Here is a 21,917-nt window from a genome sequence, read left to right as displayed (position 1 = left end):
CGGCTTGGGTCACTGTCTGTGCGGAGTCTGCACATCCTCCCCGTGTGTGCGTGGGTTTCCTCCGGGTCCTCCGGTTTCCTCCCACAGTCCAAAGATGTGCAGGTTAGGTGGATTGGCCATGATAAATTGCTCTTATTGTCCAAAATTGCCCTTAGTGTTGGGTGGGGTTACTGGGTTATGGGGATAGGGTGGAGGTATTGACCTTGGGTAGGGTGCTCTTTCCAAGAGCCGGTGCAGACTCGATGGGCCGACTGGCCTCCTTCTGCACTGTAAATTCTATGATAATCTATGATAACTTTCCAAATATTGACTGGAAACACTATAGTTCGAGGACTCTGAAAACAGCGCGAGAGGTGAGTGAGCCAGGACTCTGAAAACAGCGCGGGAGCTAAGGGAGCCGGGACAGTGAAAACAGCGCGGGAGCTGAGTGAGCCGGGACTCTGAAAACAGCGCGGGAGCTGAGTGAGCCGGGACAGTGGAAACAGCGCGAGAGCTGAGTGAGCCGGGACAGTGAAAACAGCGCGGGAGCTGAGTGAGCCGGGACAGTGAAAACAGCGCGGGAAGTGAGGGAGCTGGGACATTGAAAACAGCGCGGGAGCTGAGGGAGCCGGGACTCTGAAAACAGCGCGGGAGCTGAGTGAGCCGGGACTCTGAAAACAGCGCGGGAGCTGAGTGAGCCGGGACTCTGAAAACAGCGCAGGTGCTGAGGGAGCCGGGACTCTGAAAACAGCGCGGGAGCTGAGGGAGCCGGGACTTTGAAAACAGCGCGAGAGGTGAGTGAGCCGGGACATTGAAAACAGCGCGGGTGCTGAGGGAGCCGGGACTCTGAAAACAGCGCGGGAGCTGAGGGAGCCGGGACTTTGAAAACAGCGCGAGAGGTGAGTGAGCCGGGACATTGAAAACAGCGCGGGAGCTGAGGGAGCCGGGACTCTGAAAACAGCGCGGGAGCTGAGGGAGCCAGGACTCTGAAAACAGCGCGGGAGCTGAGGGAGCCAGGACTTTGAAAACAGCGCGGGAGCTGAGGGAGCCAGGACTTTGAAAACAGCGCGGGAGCTGAGGGAGCCGGGACTCTGAAAACAGCGCGGGAGCTGAGGGAGCCAGGACTCTGAAAACAGCGCGGGAGCTGAAGGAGCCAGGACTTTGAAAACAGCGCCGGAGCTGAGGGAGCCGGGACTCTGAAAACAGCGCGGGAGCTGAGGGAGCCAGGACTTTGAAAACAGCGCGGGTGCTGAGGGAGCCGGGGCAGCGCGGGAGCTGCGAGTCGGAGCGGAGATTTTAAAAGATCGCGGCCTAGTTTCGGGAGCCGTTCGGAGGAGGAGGAACAGTCTCTGTCGGGGAGAGAACCTGAGAACATCTAAGACACTCAGAGGGTAAGAAGGTAAGTAAGTGATTTTTACTCATTTTTACTTTTATACCTTTTTCAAATTGTGTGTGTCGGGGGGAAACTGAAGTGACATCACCGAAAAGCTGTGGCCTGAGTGGCTGGTTGGGAATCTACACTAAATTAAAAAAAATTAAGCATTGGTAACCAATTAAACATAATTACTTAACTATACTTGAGAGGGATATCTAAGCCAGAAATCGGAGAGTACTATATTTAGCTTTCGTATTTCTATTAGAAATCTAGTGCTAGGAAACAGATAGTTAACAGTAACTTTGAATTAAAAAAAATATATATATATTTTTTTAAATTTAAATTTAAATTTTAATTAATTGACGCAATGTCAGTTAGAGGGGTGCAGTGCTCTGACTGTGAGATGTGGCAGGTCCGGGAGGCTTCCAGCGTCCCGGATGGCTTCATCTGCAGAAAGTGCACCCAACTGGAGCTCCTCACAGACCGCATGGTTCGGTTGGAGCAGCAATTGGATGCACTTAGGAGCATGCAGGTGGCGGAAAGCGTCATAGATCGCAGTTATGTAAATGTGGTCACACCCAAGGTGCAGGCAGAGAAATGGGTGACCACCAGAAAGGGCAGGCAGTCAGTGCAGGAATCCACTGTGGTTGCCCCCCTCTCGAACAGGTATACCCCTTTGGATACTGTCGGGGGGGATAGCCTATCAGGGGAAAACAGCAGCAGCCAGAGCAGTGACACCAGGGCTGGCTCTGATGTTCAGAAGGGAGGGTCAAAGCGCAGAAGAGTAATAGTAATAGGGGACTCTATAGTCAGGGGCACAGATAGGCGTTTCTGTGGACGTGAAAGAGACTCCAGGATGGTATGTTGCCTCCTGGTGCCAGGGTCCAGGACGTCTCCGAACGGGTAGAGGGCATCCTGAAGGGGGAGGGCAAACAGGCAGAGGTTGTTGTACATATTGGTACGAACGACATAGGCAGGAAGGGGCATGAGGTCCTGCAGCAGGAGTTCAGGGAGCTAGGCAGAAAGTTAAAAGACAGTACCTCGAGGGTTGTAATCTCGGGATTACTCCCTGTGCCACGTGCCAGTGAGGCTAGAAATAGGAAGTTAGAGCAGCTAAACACGTGGCTAAACAGCTGGTGTAGGAGGGAGGGTTTCCGTTATCTGGACCACTGGGAGCTCTTCCGGGGCAGGTGTGACCTGTGTAAGAAGGACGGGTTGCATCTAAACCGGAGAGGCATAAATATCCTGGCCGCGAGGTTTGCTAGTGTCACACCGGAGGGTTTAAACTAGTATGGCAGGGGGGTGGGCACGGGAGCAGTAGGTCAGAAGGTGAGAGCATTGAGGGAGAACTAGGGAATAGGGACAGTGTGGCTCTGAGGCAGAGCAGACAGGGAGAAGTTGCTGAACACAGCGGGTCTGGTGGCCTGAAGTGCATATGTTTTAATGCAAGAAGTATTACGGGTAAGGCAGATGAACTTAGAGCTTGGATTAGTACTTGGAACTATGATGTTGTTGCCATTACAGAGACCTGGTTGAGGGAAGGGCAGGATTGGCAGCTAAACGTTCCAGGATTTAGATGTTTCAGGCGGGATAGAGGGGGATGTAAAAGGGGAGGCGGAGTTGCGCTACTGGTTCGGGAGAATATCACAGCTGTACTGTGGGAGGACACCTCAGAGGGCAGTGAGGCTATATGGGTAGAGATCGGGAATAAGAAGGGTGCAGTCACAATGTTGGGGGTTTACTACAGGCCTCCCAACAGCCAGCGGGAGATAGAGGAGCAGATAGGTAGACAGATTTTGGAAAAGAGTAAAAACAACAGGGTTGTGGTGATGGGAGACTTCAACTTCCCCAATATTGACTGGGACTCACTTCGTGCCAGGGGCTTAGACGGGGTGGAGTTTGTAAGGAGCATCCAGGAGGGCTTCTTAAAACAATATGTGGACAGTCCAACTAGGGAAGTGGCGGTACTGGACCTGGTATTGGGGAATGAGCCCGGCCAGGTGGTAGATGTTTCAGTAGGGGAGCATTTCGGTAACAGTGACCACAATTCAGTAAGTTTTCAAGTACTGGTGGACAAGGATAAGAGTGGTCCTAGGATGAATGTGCTAAATTGGGGGAAGGCTAATTATAACAATATTGGGCGGGAACTTAAGAACATAGATTGGGGGCGGATGTTTGAGGGCAAATCAACATCTGACATGTGGGAGGCTTTTAAGTGGCAGTTGAAAGGAATTCAGGACCGGCATGTTCCTGTGAGGAAGAAGGATAAATACGGCAATTTTCGGGAACCTTGGATGACGAGAGAATTTGTAGGCCTCGTCAAAAAGAAAAAGGAGGCATTTGTCAGGGCTAAAAGGCTGCGAACAGTCTAAGCCTGCGTGGAATATAAGGAAAGTAGGAAGGAACTTAAGCAAGCAGTCAGGAGGGCTAGAAGGGGTCACGAAAAGTCATTGGCAAATAGGGTTAAGGAAAATCCCAAGGCTTTTTACACGTACATTAAAAGCAAGAGGGTAGCCAGGGAAAGGGTTGGCCCACTGAAGGATAGGCAAGGGAATCTATGTGTGGAGCCAGAGGAAATGGGCGAGGTACTAAATGAATACTTTGCATCAGTATTCACCAAAGAGAACAAATTGGTAGATGTTGAGTCTGGAAAAGGGTGTGTAGATAGCCTGGGTCACATTGAGATCCAAAAAGACGAGGTGTTGGGTGTCTTAAAAAATATTAAGGTAGATAAGTCCCCAGGGCCTGATGGGATCTACCCCAGAATACTGAAGGAGGCTGGAGAGGAAATTGCTGAGGCCTTGACAGAAATCTTTGGATCCTCACTGTCTTCAGGGGATGTCCCAGAGGACTGGAGAATAGCCAATGTTGTTCCTCTGTTTAAGAAGGGTAGCAAGGATAATCCCGGGAACTACAGGCCGGTGAGCCTTACTTCGGTGGTAGGGAAATTACTGGAGAGAATTCTTCGAGACAGGATCTACTCCCATTTGGAAGCAAATGGACGTATTAGTGAGAGGCAGCACGGTTTTGTGAAGGGAAGGTCGTGTCTCTAGTGACACTTGATCGAGTTTTTCGAGGAGGTCACTAAGATGATTGATGCAGGTAGGGCAGTGGATGTGGTCTATATGGACTTCAGTAAGGCCTTTGACAAGGTCCCTCATGGTAGACTAGTACAAAAGGTGAAGTCACACGGGATCAGGGGTGAGCTGGCAAGGTGGATTCAGAACTGCCTAGGTCATAGAAGGCAGAGAGTAGCAATGGAAGGATGCTTTTCTAATTGGAGGTCTGTGACCAGTGGTGTTCCACAGGGATCAGTGCTGGGACCTTTGCTCTTTGCAGTATATATAAATGATTTGGATGAAAATGTAACTGGTCTGATTAGTAAGTTTGCAGACGACACAAATGTTGGTGGAATTGCGGATAGCGATGAGGACTGTCGGAGGATACAGCAGGATTTAGATTGTTTGGAGACTTGGGCGGAGAGATGGCAGATGGAGTTTAATCCGGACAAATGTGAGGTAATGCATTTTGGAAGGTCTAATGCAGGTAGGAATATACAGTGAATGGTAGAACCCTCAAGAGTATTGAAAGTCAAAGAGATCTAGGAGTACAGGTCCACAGGTCATTGAAAGGGGCAACACGGGTGGAGAAGGTAGTCAAGAAGGCATACGACATGCTTGCCTTCATTGGCCGGGGCATTGAGTATAAGAATTGGCAAGTCATGTTGCAGCTGTATAGAATCTTAGTTAGGCCACACTTGGAGTATAGTGTTCAATTCTGGTCACCACACTACCAGAAGGATGTGGAGGCTTTAGAGAGGGTGCAGAAGAGATTTACCAGAATGTTGCCTGGTATGGAGGGCATTAGCTATGAGGAGCGGTTGAATAAACTCGGTTTGTTCTCACTGGAACGAAGGAGGTTGAGGGGAGACCTGATAGAGGTATACAAAATTATGAGGGGCATAGACAGAGTGGATAGTCAGAGGCTTTTCCCCAGGGTAGAGGGGTCAATTACTAGGGGGCATAGGTTTAAGGTGAGAGGGGCAAGGTTTAGAGTAGATGTACGAGGCAAGTTTTTTACGCAGAGGGTAGTGGGTGCCTGGAACTCACTACCGGAGGAGGTGGTGGAAGCAGGGACGATAGTGACATTTAAGGGGCATCTTGACAAATACATGAATAGGATGGGAATAGAGGGATACGGACGCAGGAAGTGTAGAAGATTGTAGTTTAGTCGCGCAGCATGGTCGGCACGGGCTTGGAGGGCCGAAGGGCCTGTTCCTGTGCTGTACATTTCTTTGTACTTTAAATGGGTCAGTTTTTGTCCCATGTGTGCAAGAGGGTTTCCTGACACACTATGTAGATAGGCCAACAATAGAGCCGGTGCAGACTCAAAGGGCCGAATGGCCTCCTTCTGCACTGTAAATTCAATGATAATCTATGATTAATCTAGGACAAAGGTTCGGCACAACATCGTGGGCCGAAGGGCCTCTTCTGTGCTGTATTTTCTATGTTCTATGTTTAACAAGAGGTGAGGCCACATTGGATTTGGTACTGGGTAATGAACCAGACCAGGTGTTAGATCTGGAGGTAGGTGAGCACTTTGGTGATAGTGACCACAATTTGGTTACATTTACTTTAGCGATGGAAAAGGATAGGTATATACCGCAGGGCAAGAGTTATTTCTGGGGGAAAGGCAATTATGATGCGATTAGGCAAGACTTAGGATGCATAGGATGAGGAAGGAAACTGCAGGGGATGGGCAAAATTGAAATGTGGAGCTTGTTCAAGGAACAGCTACTGCGTGTCCTTGATAACTATGTACCTGTCAGGCAGCGAGGGAAGCGTGGTTTGCTAAAGTAGTTGAATCACTTGTCAAGAGGAAGAAGGAGGCTTATGTAAAGATAAGATGTGAAGGTTCAGTTAGGGCGCTTGAGAGTTACAAGTTAGCCAGGAAGGACCTAAAGGGGGAGCTAAGAAGAGCCAGGAAGGGACATGAGAAGTCTTTGGCAGGTAGGATCAAGGAAAACCCTAAAGCTTTCTATAGGTATGTCAGGAATAAAAGAATGACTAGGACAGTAGTGGGAAGTTGTGCGTGGAGTGTGAGGAGATAGGAGAGGTGCGAAATGAATATTTTTCGTCAGTATTCACACAGGAAAAAGACAATGTTGTTGAGGAGAATACTGAGATACAGGCTACTAGACTAGACGGGATTGAGGTTCATAAGGAGGAGGTGTTAGCAATTCTGGAAAGTGTGAAAATAAATAAGTCCCCTGGGCTGGATGGGATTTATCCTAGGATTCTCTGGGAAGCTAGGGAGGAGATTGCTGAGCCTTTTGCTTTGATCTTTATGTCATCATTGTCTACAGGAATAGTGCCAGAAGATGGAGGATAGCAAATGTTGTCCCCTTGTTCAAGAAGGGGAGTGGAGTCAACCCCGGTAGCTATAGACCAGTGAGCCTTACTTCTGTTGTGGGCAAAGTCTTGGAAAGGATTATAAGAGATAGGATTTATCATCATCTAGAAAGGAATAATTTGGTTAGGGATAGTCAACACGGTTTTGTGAAGGGTAGGTCGTGCCTCACAAACCTTATCGAGTTCTTTGAGAAGGTGACCAAACAGGTGGATGAGGGTAAAGCAGTTGATGTGGTGTATATGGATTTCAGTAAAGCATTTGATTAGGTTCCCCATGGTAGGCTATTGCAGAAAATACAGAGGCATGGGATTGAGGGTGATTTAGCGATTTGGATCAGAAATTGGCTAGCTGGAAGAAGACAGAGGGTGGTGGTTGATGGGAAATGTTCAGCCTGGAGTTCAGTTACTAGTGGTGTACCACAAGGATCTGTTTTGGGGCCACTGCTGTTTGTCATTTTTATAAATGACCTGGAGGAGGGCGTTGAAGGATGGGTGAGTAAATTTGCGGATGACACTAAAGTCGGTGGAGTTGTGGACAGTGCAGAAGGATGTTGCAGGTTACAGAGGGACATGGATAAGCTGCAGAGCTTATGAGAGATGGCAAATGGAGTTTAATGCAGAAAAGTGTGAGGTGATTCATTTTGGAAGGATTAACAGGAATACAGAGTACTGGGCTAATGGTAAGATTCTTGGAAGTGTGGATGAGCAGAGAGATCTCGGTGTCCATGTGCATAGATTCCTGAAAGTTGCCACCCAGGTTGAGAGGGTTGTCAAGAAGGCATACGGTGTGTTAGGTTTTATTGGTAAAGGGATTGAGTTTCGGAGCCATGAGGTCATGTTGCAGCTGTACAAACCTTTGGTGCGGCCGCATTTGGAGTATTGCGTGCAGTTCTGGTCGCCGCATTATAGGAAGGATGTGGAAGTATTGGAAAGAGTGCAGAGGAGATTTACCAGGATGTTGCCTGGTATGGAGGGAAGATCTTATGAGGAAAGGCTGAGGGACCTGAGGCTGTTTTCGTTAGAGAGAAGAAGGTTAAGAGGTTAGAGAGAAGAAGGTTAATTGGGGCATACAAGATGATCAGGGGATTGGATAGGGTGGACAGTGAGTGCCTTTTTCCTAAGATGGTGATGTCTAGCACGAGGGGACATAGCTTTAAATTGAGGGGAGATAGATATAGAACAGATGTCAGAGGTAGGTTCTTTACTCAGAGAGTAGTAAGGGCGTGGAATGCCCTGCCTGCAACAGTAGTGGACTCGCCAACGTTAAGGGCATTTAAATGGTCATTGGATAAACATATGGATGATAATGGAATAGTGTAGATGGGCTTTAAATTGGTTTCACAGGTCAGCGTAACATCGAGGGCCGAAGTGCCTGTACTGCGCTGTAATGTTCTATGTAAATTTAATATATAACCCAAATGTTTCTGAACAAGATAATTGTGACAGTGTTTAACTGTATATTCTAATTGATTATAGATGAGGCAAAATAAATGACCTTAAAACCTGGCAAACTAAGAAATGCATAAAAACAATTAATTGAACTTGGTTTCCTTTCAGCATTGGAGAGCGCAGCAGAGTTGCTTGGGCTGGATACCATGCAGCTCACAGAAGTGCTGACGCACCGGTCGATGATTCTCAGGGGTGAGGAGATCAGCACACCACTCACAGTAGAGCAGGTAAGAATACAAAAGGCCTTGATGTCATAATGGATTAACTAAATCGATCAATCCGTAAAACCTTGTTACAAATTTGCCCTTGACCAGTGTTATGCCACATTTTAGCAGATAACCAATCAGCAGTAACCAAGGAAGTAAAGCAGACACAACAAGCAGAAACACAAAAATAAAAACAAAATACTGCGGATGCTGGAAATCTGAAATAAAAACAGAAAATGCTGCCAAGGCTCAGCAGGCCTGACAGCATCTGTGGAGAGAAAATCCCTTAATAGTACAAAAAACACGGGTACATTTTGGATGTTATTTAATGGGATCTGTAAATGAAGAAAAGGTGGCAGGCACAGCGACTTAATTGATGAAAGCCCAAAATCTAATTTTTTCCAATGTTGGGTTGAATTTGTGAAATAAATTGGACGCTGTGTCAGAGGTGGAAGCAGCCAATGATGATGGGAATCTCTTTACTAAACATTTTCACTTCACAGATTCTCATTAATTGAGAGGCACACCAAATTTAAGTCCTACCTTGAGCCACTGGCGCACTGGAAACTCTTACCGTCTGTTTCCCTATGGCCTAAAGGTGGCGTGCACCAGGTATGGTTGTTCAATCTTTGGATATGAGATGAGGTTTTGTCTTTGTCTAACTCAGGGGAGGGCACAAGGGAAGGTGGAGATCCAGTAGCAGCAAGTATGAGGGAGGTGGAGAGTGTGGCGCTTGAGTCCTCAAATTGTGCAGCGATTGGGCTGACAAGAGGGTGAGGCTGGTGCTCGGGTCCTCCAGTGACAGTATAGCATGGCAAGGACAGGTTTGGGCATGGGAGGGAAAATAGGTGGCCCCAGGAAACCAGGCTGCTCAGAAACCTTTACTTTGCAGGGAATTCAGGTTGTTGTGTGCGATGGGATAAGTTCTGAATGGGAGGGTCATGCATTCACTTTGGTCAACTGCAACTGCTCCAAAAATGAAGGCCTTGTCAATGGAGCTGCTCTTCTTCGAGGTCTTTTTGCAATCTCAGGTAATGGAGGAGAGGATTCGCTAGAGGAGGATCGTAATTGCACACACAGGCCACAAGATTATGTGCTGGTACCGGCTAAAGGGGAGGGAGGTCAGAGACTATCTTACTCATAGAAGAACATTGGTGTATCAGCAGATGTTCAGAGTGCGCACTCACTACCACCAGATAGTTGCGAGGCAATGTCAGAGATTGGTAACTGCCAGGAGCCAGTTATGACTTGCTACGCGCCCCACAATAAGACCTGCAGCCCTGTGTCTTTGGAGGGAACTCTCTACCAGTTGTCTTCCAGGTAATTGTGACCTGTGGCTCATTTCTGGGCTCCATGGAGGATATGTCACAATCATAGTTCGACATTCTTCACCTCACACCACCGATAGCAGAGTTGCCGCTGAGGCGGAGAATTCAGTGGTTGTGAAAAAAATGGGATCAAAGCCCTTTTCCGATGCTCCAGCTCCCCGCTCGCATCAAGGCTAAGGTTCATGCCATTTAGCGGGCGGGATGTCATATTTTCCGGGCCCTCATGATTCTGGACCTCTGGGCCGGGAATCACGTGGGCGAGAATCACCACGGGTCTTGACAAGCATGGCCCTGACATGGTGTATCTTGCAGTGGGCCTATGGGGTCAAGACCTATTTGCATCTTCCAGCTGGCGTGGGGCTCGAACCTCAATCCTGCTGCCATTGGGGGGCTGGAGCAATGAAAACGGGTCGGCGGTGATCCTGTTTTCTTCACTAACATGGGGTTCCCCGCCTCACCAGGAAGTCCACTATATCTACTACTTCAAAAATTCACATTGAGGTTTCCAATTAGCCACATGTGATTAGTAGTTAACATATTAAACACACGTTAGCGCAGTGGTTGGTACTTCTGCCTCACCCTGCTGAGGACCAGGGTTTAATCCCGGCCCCGGGCCTCTATCCGCGTGGAGTTTGCATATTCTCCCCATGTCTGCGTGGGTTTCACCCCGACAACCCAAAGATGTGCTGAATTGGCCACGCTAAATTGTCCCTTAATTAGAATTAGCAGTTTGCAGATTTTTTTCCTTGTAAACATGGACATAATAGATTTCATACAAAGAGTATTTTCCTGATTAAATATAGACAAGGTCAATTATTTAGTTGGCTGATGAGGAGAGAAAATTAATCAGGTGGAGTGCACTTTCCTTTTTAAAAATAAACACTTTCAAACTCTATAAATGCTACCATTATTGAGACAAGTTTTCAAACACAGTTTTCACCAGATGTATCAGTGATATCTTTTGGCAATCCAGCAGTACGGAGTCATCCTGAAGCTTTCAGTTTGCCATCTGCTAATATTCACTTCAAAACTGAAAGACATTTGTTATCTGTGCAAGATCTGTCTCTTCAAATATCTTTAGTTTATTGTTAGATAATTGCTTCCCGGCTGGGTCACTGTCTGTGCGGAGTCTGCACGTTCTCCCTGTGTCTGCGTGGGTTTCCTCCGGGTTCTCCGGTTTCTTCCCATTGTCCAAAGATGTGCGGGTTAGGTGGATTGGCCATGCTAAATTGCCCTTATTGTCGAAAAAATGTTAAGTGGGGGTTACTGGGTTAAGGGGATGGACTAGATATGTGGGCTTCAGTGGGGTGCTCTTTGTGGGGACTGGTGCAGACTCGATGGGCCAAATTTCCTCCTTCTGCACTATAAATTCTATGATTCTATCCTTTGATGAATAGAATAAATTAATGATTGCTCGAAAAAAGTTATTAATTTGGTAAAGAGGAAGGGAGATGTAGAGCGCGATTCAGTGGCCTCATTGCACTTGAATGAGAGCACGATGAAGCCGGTAAATAGCGGGAGAGGCCTAACCAAGAACCATGCCGGGCACCAAATCATTCACGATGCAACCAACCCGCTTCCATAGGCAAAATCAGGATCCCGCTGTAGCATGCAGAGAAACCAAGACCTATTTCCATAAAATTAACGGGAGCCACTCCATATCCAACAGCCTCCTGTGATCCAGCCGTCTCCCCAGCCGGTGCTAATTAGGCTCTTTTTAAAAAAATGTGAACCTGGTGGATGGGCTGCAAACCTGTTGGACCTGGTGTTGTAAGACCTCTTACTGTACCCAGTCCAATGCCGGCATCTCCACCTCCTGAAAGTGAGCAGGAAGTATGTCAGGTACTGTGGTGTCATGGGCGATGTGCATGACATAGCTCAGTAGCTGACAATCTGTGGAAGCAGTCTGATGTGGGTGTGAAGCTTGCAGCAGTGCTGTGTCCGTGAGGGTGACGTGAAGCTATGAATGCGAAGTACGAGTCATGATTGATCCGGGTTGTTGGTAGATGAGTAATGGGAATGTGGTGCACTGGGCAGTGTGGGAGACCAGTAGTGTGGTTGGTGACATCTGAAGATGCATTCACTAATTTTGAAATATTTTTTGTCATTGTACCTCAAGACTGTACTGCTCGCATTGATCTACATGGCTGTTTGTTTGGTCAGCCTATTTGCAAATGGAGGGTCCTTCCTGCTCTTGTTGATTGCTGCTTTGGAGAACCTTGGAACACATTCTGTGCCACGTTGTTCCATTCCTGCGTATTTCAATGTCAAACTGACTTTGACAAACTGAATTACTTCCAGAACCTGCTTCAGCCAAAGTTCACGGGGGCGATGCTCCAATATGGAGCCCACGTGTTCACACCGTCGTGAACGTCGTCGCGTTTCACGATGGCACGAACTGGGCCCGGGTACGACAGAGCACGGCACTGGAGCAGTTAACGCCGCTCCAGCCCCCTTTCGCGGCGACAAATGGGCGCCGCGCCAACCTGCGCATGCGCGGGGGACTTTTTAGGGCGCCGACCCCAACTCAACATGGTGTCGGTGTTCAGGGGCCGGCCACGCAGGAAAGTAGGCCCGGGGGGGGAAAGAGACCGGCTCGCCGATTGGTGAGCCCCGATCGTGGGCCAGACCCCATCAGAGGCTCCCCCGGTCAAGGAGCCCCTCTCCCCGGGACTCTGTCGTATCGGCGCAGCCGCTCATCCGGGCCGGAGAATCGGCGGCCCGCGGCCCGCGGCCGGCGCGCGCCAAACACGCCGGCGCAAATGGCGGTAAATCTCCACACCTCGGAGAATCGCGCACCAGCGTCGGGGCGCGGTTGCGGCGATTCTCCGGCCCGGTGCGGGGCTCGGAGAATCGCCCCCCACTTTTATTTTGAGGAGTTCTTTATGTACTGTCAACCAACTGGATCTTCTGCTACCCTTCTGATTTGCAGCTGCTGGTCAGCAGCAGGCTTAGTGATTGCTGCACAATGTAATCATTTAAATTAATAGTCAGCATGAAGTTTGCCTGTGGACCTGCACTGGGAGCAATGGATGCAGGTTAATGGTGCCCAATTATGGCTGCATCCTTTTATCACATTTAATTTGTGCTCTAGAATGCAGTAAAATGGAATGTAAATGATATTGCCTTCTCCACAGGCAGTAGATTCCAGAGATTCAATGGCCATGGCACTTTACTCCCAATGTTTTGCATGGATCATTAGAAAAATCAACAATAGAATAAAAGGAAAGGAGGACTTCAAATCTGCGGGTGTCCTTGATATATTTGGATTTGAAAACTTTGAGGTACAGTGAATAAAAGTTTATATTTATTCACAACACTCACGAGAATTATTTCTTCACTTTCTCTTATTCTTTTCCTTTATCTTTTTCTATCTGGCTTGCTTTCATGCTCACTGTCATTCACTCTTTCTCTACTTCTCTGTGTTTTCTCTTTATTTCTTATTAATTTGTATTTGATGACTGCACATTTGTCAATAGGTAAACCGGTTTGAGCAATTCAATATCAATTATGCAAATGAAAAACTTCAGGAATATTTCAACAAGCACATATTTTCTTTGGAACAGCTGGAATACAACAGGTAAACAACATATTATTCGCACTTTGAAGATAAATAATTATAGTTGAACTGCAACTCTAGGCTGGATTTACTTTTACTCTGAAAACACCTCAGTGTGAGGCTGTGTCCTGATGGATACCCGTTGGAATTTAATGTGTTCAATTGTCTCCCCAGGTGAACTTCTATTTTTGCATTAATGCAAACTAAAAATACACACTAAAAATCAATGTAGCAATGACAGTATTGTTTCAGAATATTATTAGTTTGTAGAAAAGTTAGACTCCGCAATGTATTCTATTATTCCACCCACCATTTTAATCACTTATATCAGGCTTCATTTTTGTCTTAATTTTTTCATTGCTCTGATGTACCCTGAACCTTTTTTTTAAATTAAAAAAAATTTGGAACCGAGCCACCTAATAATTTGGAGAGAATTGCTCAAAAATTGGCTAATGGAGAATGACACTGGCAATGTAAGTTGTAAGAGTTCAGCAGCTAATAGTGTCTTTTAATAATCTTGCAGCATTGTTAGTAACTTAAGGCTTGCAGTTATAATCAGCCCTATAAAAAAATCAGAAACCTTGTATGTTTGGATGTATTTCATTGATCAAGATTTATCTTTCATTAGAGACGGATTGGTCTGGGAAGACATTGATTGGATGGACAATGGGGAATGTTTAGATCTCATCGAAAAGGTACCTTCTTTATTTTATTGACCTCACTGCAATAGAGTCGATAGATACAAGAACAACTTCAGTGAGTCCAGTATCCTGTAGAGGAACCACACTAGGTGGGAGTTTGAGTTGGAAATTGAACTGTAAATTAATTAAAATGGTTCAAAAAGTGTTTGGACTTGGAATTATGCACAATGCAGATGGCTAATTCATTACAGATACTGTAGTTATGAGAGGCTGTATGCTGGGAGCACAGAATCATTAAACTTATCCCAACAACCTGATGTTCCAATCATCTCGGAAGGCACCATTCCCTTATTCTATAACTTGTGGGCTGTCTAACAAGCCTTGGCTATAAGGTGTCATGTGTCATCAAAGCACTCATTAATAGTCAATTATTCAAAACATTTTGATTTAACCACACTGAAAAAATGTTACTTCACTATCTCCTAGTTGGATTGTAAAGTCCTGTCCTGATCTGTTGCTGCTAGTGACGTTCTAATTTGTTATAAACCACATGCATCATTGGGAGATCAGCAGTACGGAACACAGGTGAACGTGTGTGAGACGAAGAAATCAGAGTAGATCTCAGGTTTCTGCAAATATCTAAGCATCCTCCAGTGACTAATCAGAGCCAGCTTGACTGAGGACAGTTCTAGTTTCACTCTGTAGTTAAGTTCTGCATCGGAAGCTTAAAGTTTGTGATGCTGAATTATATTAAGAGTATATCAGCGATACTTCTGCTCTTTGATATTTACAAGGATGTACATTTCTTCTCATGAAAGGCACTATATAAATGCAAATCTGTCTTTCTTCAGCAAAGGCTATAAAGTCTTACCACTGTGTGTCCAATGTGCATGGCTCATGCACCAAGGGAAATGACAGGCATGCGACCCACCATTTTCTGCCCATTCAATTTAGTAGTGGGAAAATCTTGGGTTGTTGAAAATTGTATGCACTCCTGGCTACAGAGGCTTCACACGTGTATGCACACTTGCAACTCTGGCCTCTCTTTCTTCTGAGTTGATAAAATTCAGATGGATAAACAGGTAAAATTGGAAAAAGAGCTCAAATTTTGGAACATATAGAGAATCTGAACTTCACCAGTGTCACATTTTCCAAATGAAGTCTTCACATCTGGCAAAGGAGGTCCTCCTTCAGAGAGGACGGCCCGACGATCGGTGGGCACCGATCGCGGGCCACCCCACATTTGAGGTACCCTCCCGGTGCAGGATCCCCCCAGCGTTCGCACGCTGTTCCCGACGGCAGCGACCAGGTGTGGACGGCGCCGGGGGGGAACCCACCATTTTGGCCTGGCTGCTCGGCCCATCTGGGCCTGAGAATAGCGGGGGGGCCTGAGAATAGCGGGGGTGCCGGAGAATCGCCATTTTGGGTGTCTCCGGCGATTCTCCGGCCTGCGGCCCGCGGAACTCGACCGGGCCATTCCCGCCAGTTGGGAGAATCGCGGGAGGGCATCGGACCGGTGTCCCGGGAAATTTTGGTGGCCCAGGCGGTTCTCCCAACCAGCGCGGGAGTGGAGAATCTCGCCCAGGGGGTTGGGTGGATGGGAGTTGAAAAATGTTAAAATCTCAAGCCTGTCCAGGAGGCAGGTTATTGAAAGTTTTCGAAGGAGACTACTTGCCTTCACTTCAAGATATTTTTAACTCGTGGGGGTTCTGGATTTATGGCAGTTAAACAAGACAGGAAGGGCTGAGTCCAGAAGGAAAGGACGTTGAACCGCACTGTTTCTGGGCAAGAGGAACAGGCGTGCTATCCCAGATCTCTAATCATGCCCCTTTAGAGACCTCTGTAACTCCTAAATACTCTACCCTCCTGTCCACGTCTGGCTCAGCCATCACCTTCGCTCCCCGCCCCAATCTACAACTCTCCCATATCTTTCAATCTATCTGCTGTCAGACCGAAGACCTGTTGAGAACATTTATAAGTGTCCTGTAGTTCTTTTCAGCAGGGCCTCCAGGAAAACGGGCCTTTTGGGCTTCCCACCCAGAATCCTCCTGCATAGACCCACCTGCACCACATCGGGCCTTCATGGCCCAAAACAAATATCAAGGGCACACATTTTGCTTCTTTCCTGATACTAACACATTGATTTTATGTTGTTGTTTACTGTTAAATAAGGAATTAGGAAGCGTTTGGAGCAATGCAGGTTAAGAAGCACCTAAAATATAAGCGCTACAGCAGCACCACTGGCAAGAGTTAGCATTTACAAGCTGAAGGGCGGGATTTACCGACCAATCTGCTGCGTGTTTTTGGTGGTGGGGGCGGCCCGCCATCGGGGTTTCCTGACCCTGCCGTTGTCAGCAGGAGTTCCCGGTGATTGCACCCTCCATCGTTGGGAAACCCGTGTGTGGGACCGGAATATCCTGCCGGCATGAACAGCCGGTAGATCGTGCTTGACAAGTTCACTGAGGCAGTTTCCTTCACATGAAGGCTCTGCCTTCTCAACCCTGCCCGTTGCCTGAGGTGTGGTTGATCCTCAGGTTAAACCACCATCAGTCAGCTCTCCCCCTCAAAGGGAAAGCAGCCTATGGTCACCTGGGACTATGGCGACTTTACCTTTACATGTGAATTGATGCACTACTAAATGTGACAAGAAATGTAGTGTTGCAGTCATGTATGCAGCCATAAATTCTAGTAATGCACTAAAGAGATTATGACCTTTTAATGGATTCATTCGCCATAACATGTTCAAAGTTTCAAACTTTATTGTCATCATGGTCTATATGGTCCGAAGGACCTGTAATGCTATGAATTCGTAATCTGTAAACCGATAAAGGCCGTTCATTTAATTACACCATATTTGTTCCAACTGAACATATATTACAAGTTATGTACATGAGCAGCATCGAACTGTTTGATCTATTGACAGTTTGGAAATGCAACTGAAGATTTTATTCTGTTTATTCAAAAAATAGCAATTTTAGTTTAGACTTTATTTTGGTCTTCTGATTGATTAACTGGGGGAGAGAAAAATGTAGCTGTGAGTTTGCCAAAATAGTCCGATGACTTTTTTGTTTAGAATTCCAAACGTATCTGTTTTTCATCACATAGGACTTGTTATGTGTAAAGCTTAAATTACTACTGAAGCTTAATGTAATTCTTTTTTCTGTAGAAAATGGGTATTCTAGCCCTGATCAACGAGGAGAGTCATTTTCCAAAGGGCACGGATAGCACCTTGCTGGCAAAATTGCACAGTCAGCATTCGGTAGGTGTTATGCTGAAAAATATATATCAATTAAGTTAATTGATGACCATTTGTGTTCACTAATGTTGTGGTTTGTTAGAATCCGTCAATTACATTGCATAGGATCCAAATTGCACCTTGCTACTATTAGTTCTGAGTGGGGCTTACCTGATTGGGGAATGGCAAGCATTGGCAGAATTTTGTGAGCAAGGATGGGGAAATTTGGATGGTTGGTGCCATGTAATTTATTCAGTTCTGATTTTGATTAAAACTGCCAGTAGACATGCATCACTAATGCAACTGGTGGCCTTCAGCAGGCCTGCTGATATTTCTGATGTTTGGGTGGAAGACCTAGCATTAAGGCCATAAAAAACAGGCATAAATCACAAAGCAGCTTAAAGTTTCAATTTATAATGCATTACTTTACTAATCCTTTCGATGCAATATCATTTTGTCTCACACATAATTCGTGTTCCCTTTTACTGCCTGTGCTCTATATTTTTGTATTAACTAATTCCAGCAGCAAGGTTTTTGTGAGTTTTAACATAAAGAAGATTATATATTATTTCATACTTAACCCTGGGTTGACTCATCCCCCCCAAAAATGTCTCACACAAATATTAGATGAAGGTCAATCAATATGATTACAACTTATAATTATCTCAGAAAATGTAATGGCAGGCCTGTAGTTTCTGAGATGACGTTTATGCTTCAGTTGAAGTGAAGGTCTTGTAAAGCAGTGGATTCTCAGTAAGCTGCGTAGCTTAGCTGCTTGTAGTTGAATTTACAGAAGGCTAGTTCTCAGGTGAACTCAAAGTTGGAACAGGTTCGGGGAGGTATTTAAGATCTCTCATTTTCAGGATATTGATATTTATTAGCTTGGTTGCTTGGATGACTTGCAGCTAAATTAATATGTTGCTAATGAAAGACTCTGCAAGAACTTTTTGCTAGATTTCTAAGGCAGACAATGCAATGGCTTCCTCATGTGGTTTCCATAAGTTCAAAGTCATTTTCCAAATAAGGTGGGTGATTATACATCCTGTGTTGTGAATTTCACATCTTGGGAGGAGGCAGTCAAAGTGTTTTTCTACCTGACAAAACCCATTCAATTTGAAATTACTCTTTTGAATTAGTTTTAGGATAAGGCATTGAGTCTTGTTCCTTCTTGAGACAGATAAGTGGTTACAATGCACAAGAACTGTTCGGTGATCCATGGGCTGCAGTACGATTCCGGACCAGACCTCAACCCAGTTGCTAGGATACCGGACAGAAACCCTGGTTGGGCCCCATGTTCTGCCCAGCCTGCCCTACTCTGCAACGTCTTCGTTGGACGAGGTATGCCTATGCCATAATATCGCCGCTCTGCTGCGCAATGTTGTGGAGGATGCAGCAGGCCAGCACGATATGGGAGAGCCTCCAGAGCGGTCCAGGCGCCTGAATCATGCCTTCAGCATGCAAATGTACCACTCAATTATGCCTTTTGGCGCTGGATGGGCATCCGGAGCCCCAGACTGCGTACGTCTGAGGCCTCCAAATAGGCGTTGTCAGCCACGACCGCCTAAGAGCCAACCCTTCAACCGGGGGGAGCACCTTGAATGTGTCGGGCATTGTCGAGTGTGCCAGGACAAAGGTGCTGTGCACGTTGCCTGGATAGCAGGCATGGACAGCACAATGTACATCCAGTTATCACAGCTGCACATTGAAGGAGTGGAATCCCTTCCGATTGATGAAGGGCACTCACTCATGCAGCGGTGCCATAGGCATGCCCCCTGGACCTGGGGCATGCCAGCGATGGCAGCAAATCCTGCTGCTTAGGCAAGCTGGTGGGCTCGGTCTACACCGAAGGCAATGTATTGTGCCACCTGCCCATAACGGGTTATCCGTTGTGGCGGAGTGCATCTTTGCACGGAGGTCTGGGACATCCCAGAGAGGTCCCCACTCGGCGCATGGAAGGGCCCTGTGGCATAGATGTTCTGGGTGACTGTCACCTTTACGGCCACCAGGAACGAATGTCCTCCCCCATTCCCCCGTGGTTCCAGATGCACCATGATCTGGCACAGAGGTCGCATGGGCTCCCAGCTCAGCCGCAGTCAGCGGTGGCACGCCCAGTCCAGCAGGTCTTGGCACGACAAGCGCTGCCGGTATAGACGGGACCTGATGCGACGCCTTCTTCCCACTTCCTCGGCCTGTTGGGCAGCCGGCTCTCCATCCTTACCAACTGGCTCCTGCTCCTCTGGGGCAGATTTCTCTTCTGCAGGGTTCTCCCGAAGCAGCTCTTTCTTGTGCAGCCTCAGTGCAACCGGCAGAACTATGGCGGCTAGGTAGATGCCAACCACACCCGGCTGTACTCCGAACTTAATTTTGTACAGGGGGTAAAGGGCAGACATGTTAGCATGCTGAGTATCCTCGTGTCCAACCAGGTCCGATGGGCTACAGGGTGGCCCTGGCCTGCACGGCGGCCTCCGCCCCCACATTTCCCCTCCCGCCCCCCCCCGAACCTATTCCTTAAGCAACACACTCCTGCCCCAACTGGTGCCCGTCATTGGTGGGTCTTCTGCCCCTCAACCTGTCTCTGCCAGCGTTATGCTCCGCGGCTCCTGTCTGGTTCTGCAGTGTGCCATGGGTCCTGGGTGTAACGCATGAATTGTGCCTACCTGTCTGGGGGCAGGATGGATGGTCGCAGGTGCACAGTGGGCAGGTGGGGCTTTGTGACGGCTGGTGGTCCTGCAGGGTGGGCTGGCTGATGGTGCCACTGGTGGGGCATCCGCCCTGGGGGGGTGATGTGCCAGGGAGGATAGCAGGGCTGGGGTACATGCGTCCATTGTTCAGGGTGTGCTCTGCTCCCTCCCTTCTGCTGTCCCACACTCCTGCAGTGGGACAGCATCTCGGGTTGGTGTATCAAAGGGTGCCAGAACCTGGTGAGCCACTGGGTGCGCTGGTCCACGCACATCACGTTTGGTGGGTTGGCTGGGGTCTTGAGGTTCCTGAGGGGTGTTCTGGAGAAGCAGTGACGCGCACACGGCGGTGGACAGGGTGGGCAGTCAGTGCAGTGCAGCCAGGTGGCAGTGGTTGCCGGGTAAAGGGGGGACACCTGAACACAAGGCCCATCTCCTGGTCGCTTCCCGGTACTTCCTCTGGCCCTGGCAGTTGCCCCCCAGCCAGCAGCAAAACTGTCAGCCCACTGTTGCACCTTTGGAAACTTTTCTTATCTCCTCTGTCTCACCGTCAGTAGCCATGGCTTCGACGTCAGTTCTGCCTGGCGGAGGCGGAACATCGCGGGAGGTTGGAGACGACTGGGTCGGGCCCATTAATGATATGCTAACGGTTGATACTGTATAATTTGCATGCCAGCAAGCATTCATGCTGCTATTGATGCGGCAGAGGGTGGCCATTCGCTGGGCACCCGGCAAGGAGCTCGATTTTTGGTTAATGCACTAATCTTCGCCCAACCGCGATTCCGGCGTCGCTGGATGGAGAATCCTATCCATGGTATAGTAAAACAACCTTTATTACTAATGTAGTTTTACTACTTTAACATCATAAAGATAAATAGTTTTTAATTACCAGTTAACCAGTGCTTAACAACACAATGAAACAGTTCTTAGCACTATCTTTATCTCCCCTCAAACAAAACCATTCTCAAGTCACAATACACTTTTAAATACAGTTAGCAGACTCAGGAATGCTTGAGAAAGTGATATCCTTCAGGAACCAGCTGCAGATTCTTGCCTGGCTCAACTTATTGTTTAAACGGCCAGGCTTTGAAATTGCTCTTACCTTTTTAACAGGAAATACTTTAACTCACTGTCATGAAATCAGCTCCTTCTGGCCTGTCCCCAGCCAAATCTCTAACTGAACTGTTTTGAAAAAAACTGCTAGTCTGTCCACAGACCGATTTAACTTCACTGTATTGAGAGCAGTTGCTTCTCTGGATGCATTCCAATCTGAACCTAAACTTTTAAACTGCAGAAGCTGCTTCAGCCCTAGCTTCTCCCATTAACTACATCATCTTACTAAAACTAAACACTCTGGACTGGATTCTCCGCCTCGCGCCACCAGTGGAAGAGTTCCTGATGTGGCAGAGAATACAGCATTGGGGAGAAAATGGGATCAGCAGTAGGCACCGACTCGTTTCCAATGCTCCGGTCCCCCGCTGGACTCTGGATCGAGGTTCATGCCCCGCACCAGTTACCAGGCTGGGCAACATAATCTCTGGGCCCGCGGGATTCTCCAGTCCTCTGGGCTGGGAATCACATGAGAGTGAATTACTGCTGGTATGACAAGCATGTATTTGACACTGTGGGCCAAGGGGGTAACACTTTAAGGGAGCTGCCTGCAGAGCGAAATTGGAAGGCCCCCTAATTAAAGACCCCCCACAGACACCCCCTAAATAAAGAGATCCCCCACAGAGACACTTGTAATGTAGAGATTTCCCCCTCCCCCGAGACCTTCTAAATAAAGAGATCCCCAAAATAAAAAGACTCCCCCCCCCCCCCCCGCAAGAGACCCCCTACCGTGGGCAACATGGTAGCACAGTGGGTAGCACTGTTGCTTCACAGCTCCAGGGTCCCAGGTTCGATTCCTGGCTTGGGCCACTGTCTGTGTGGAGCCAGCACCTTCTCCCCGTGTCTGCGTGGGTTTCTGCCCATAAGCCCCGAAAGACGTGCTGTCAGGTGAATTGGACATTCTGAATTCTCCTTCTGTGTATCCGAACAGGCGCCGGAACGTGAC

At 47.6% G+C, this 21,917-nt stretch overlaps 1 protein-coding gene across 1 annotated transcript in view; it reads left to right on the top strand.

Annotated features, from left to right (window-relative positions):
- myo10 (myosin X) overlaps positions 1-21,917 on the top strand; it is a 366,827-nt gene that overhangs the window by 18,529 nt on the left and 326,381 nt on the right. The window contains exons 5-9 of the mRNA XM_072509536.1: positions 8,323-8,441; positions 12,886-13,032; positions 13,228-13,328; positions 13,936-14,002; positions 17,115-17,207. Coding sequence (XP_072365637.1) covers positions 8,323-8,441; positions 12,886-13,032; positions 13,228-13,328; positions 13,936-14,002; positions 17,115-17,207 — 527 coding nt within the window. The remainder of the gene's footprint in view (positions 1-8,322; positions 8,442-12,885; positions 13,033-13,227; positions 13,329-13,935; positions 14,003-17,114; positions 17,208-21,917) is intronic.

This window comes from Scyliorhinus torazame, chromosome 6, assembly GCF_047496885.1.
Source record: "Scyliorhinus torazame isolate Kashiwa2021f chromosome 6, sScyTor2.1, whole genome shotgun sequence".
NCBI classification, from domain to species: domain Eukaryota; kingdom Metazoa; phylum Chordata; class Chondrichthyes; order Carcharhiniformes; family Scyliorhinidae; genus Scyliorhinus; species Scyliorhinus torazame.
Note: the sequence above shows the minus strand (reverse complement) of the source record. Positions and strands in the feature narration are given on the sequence as shown.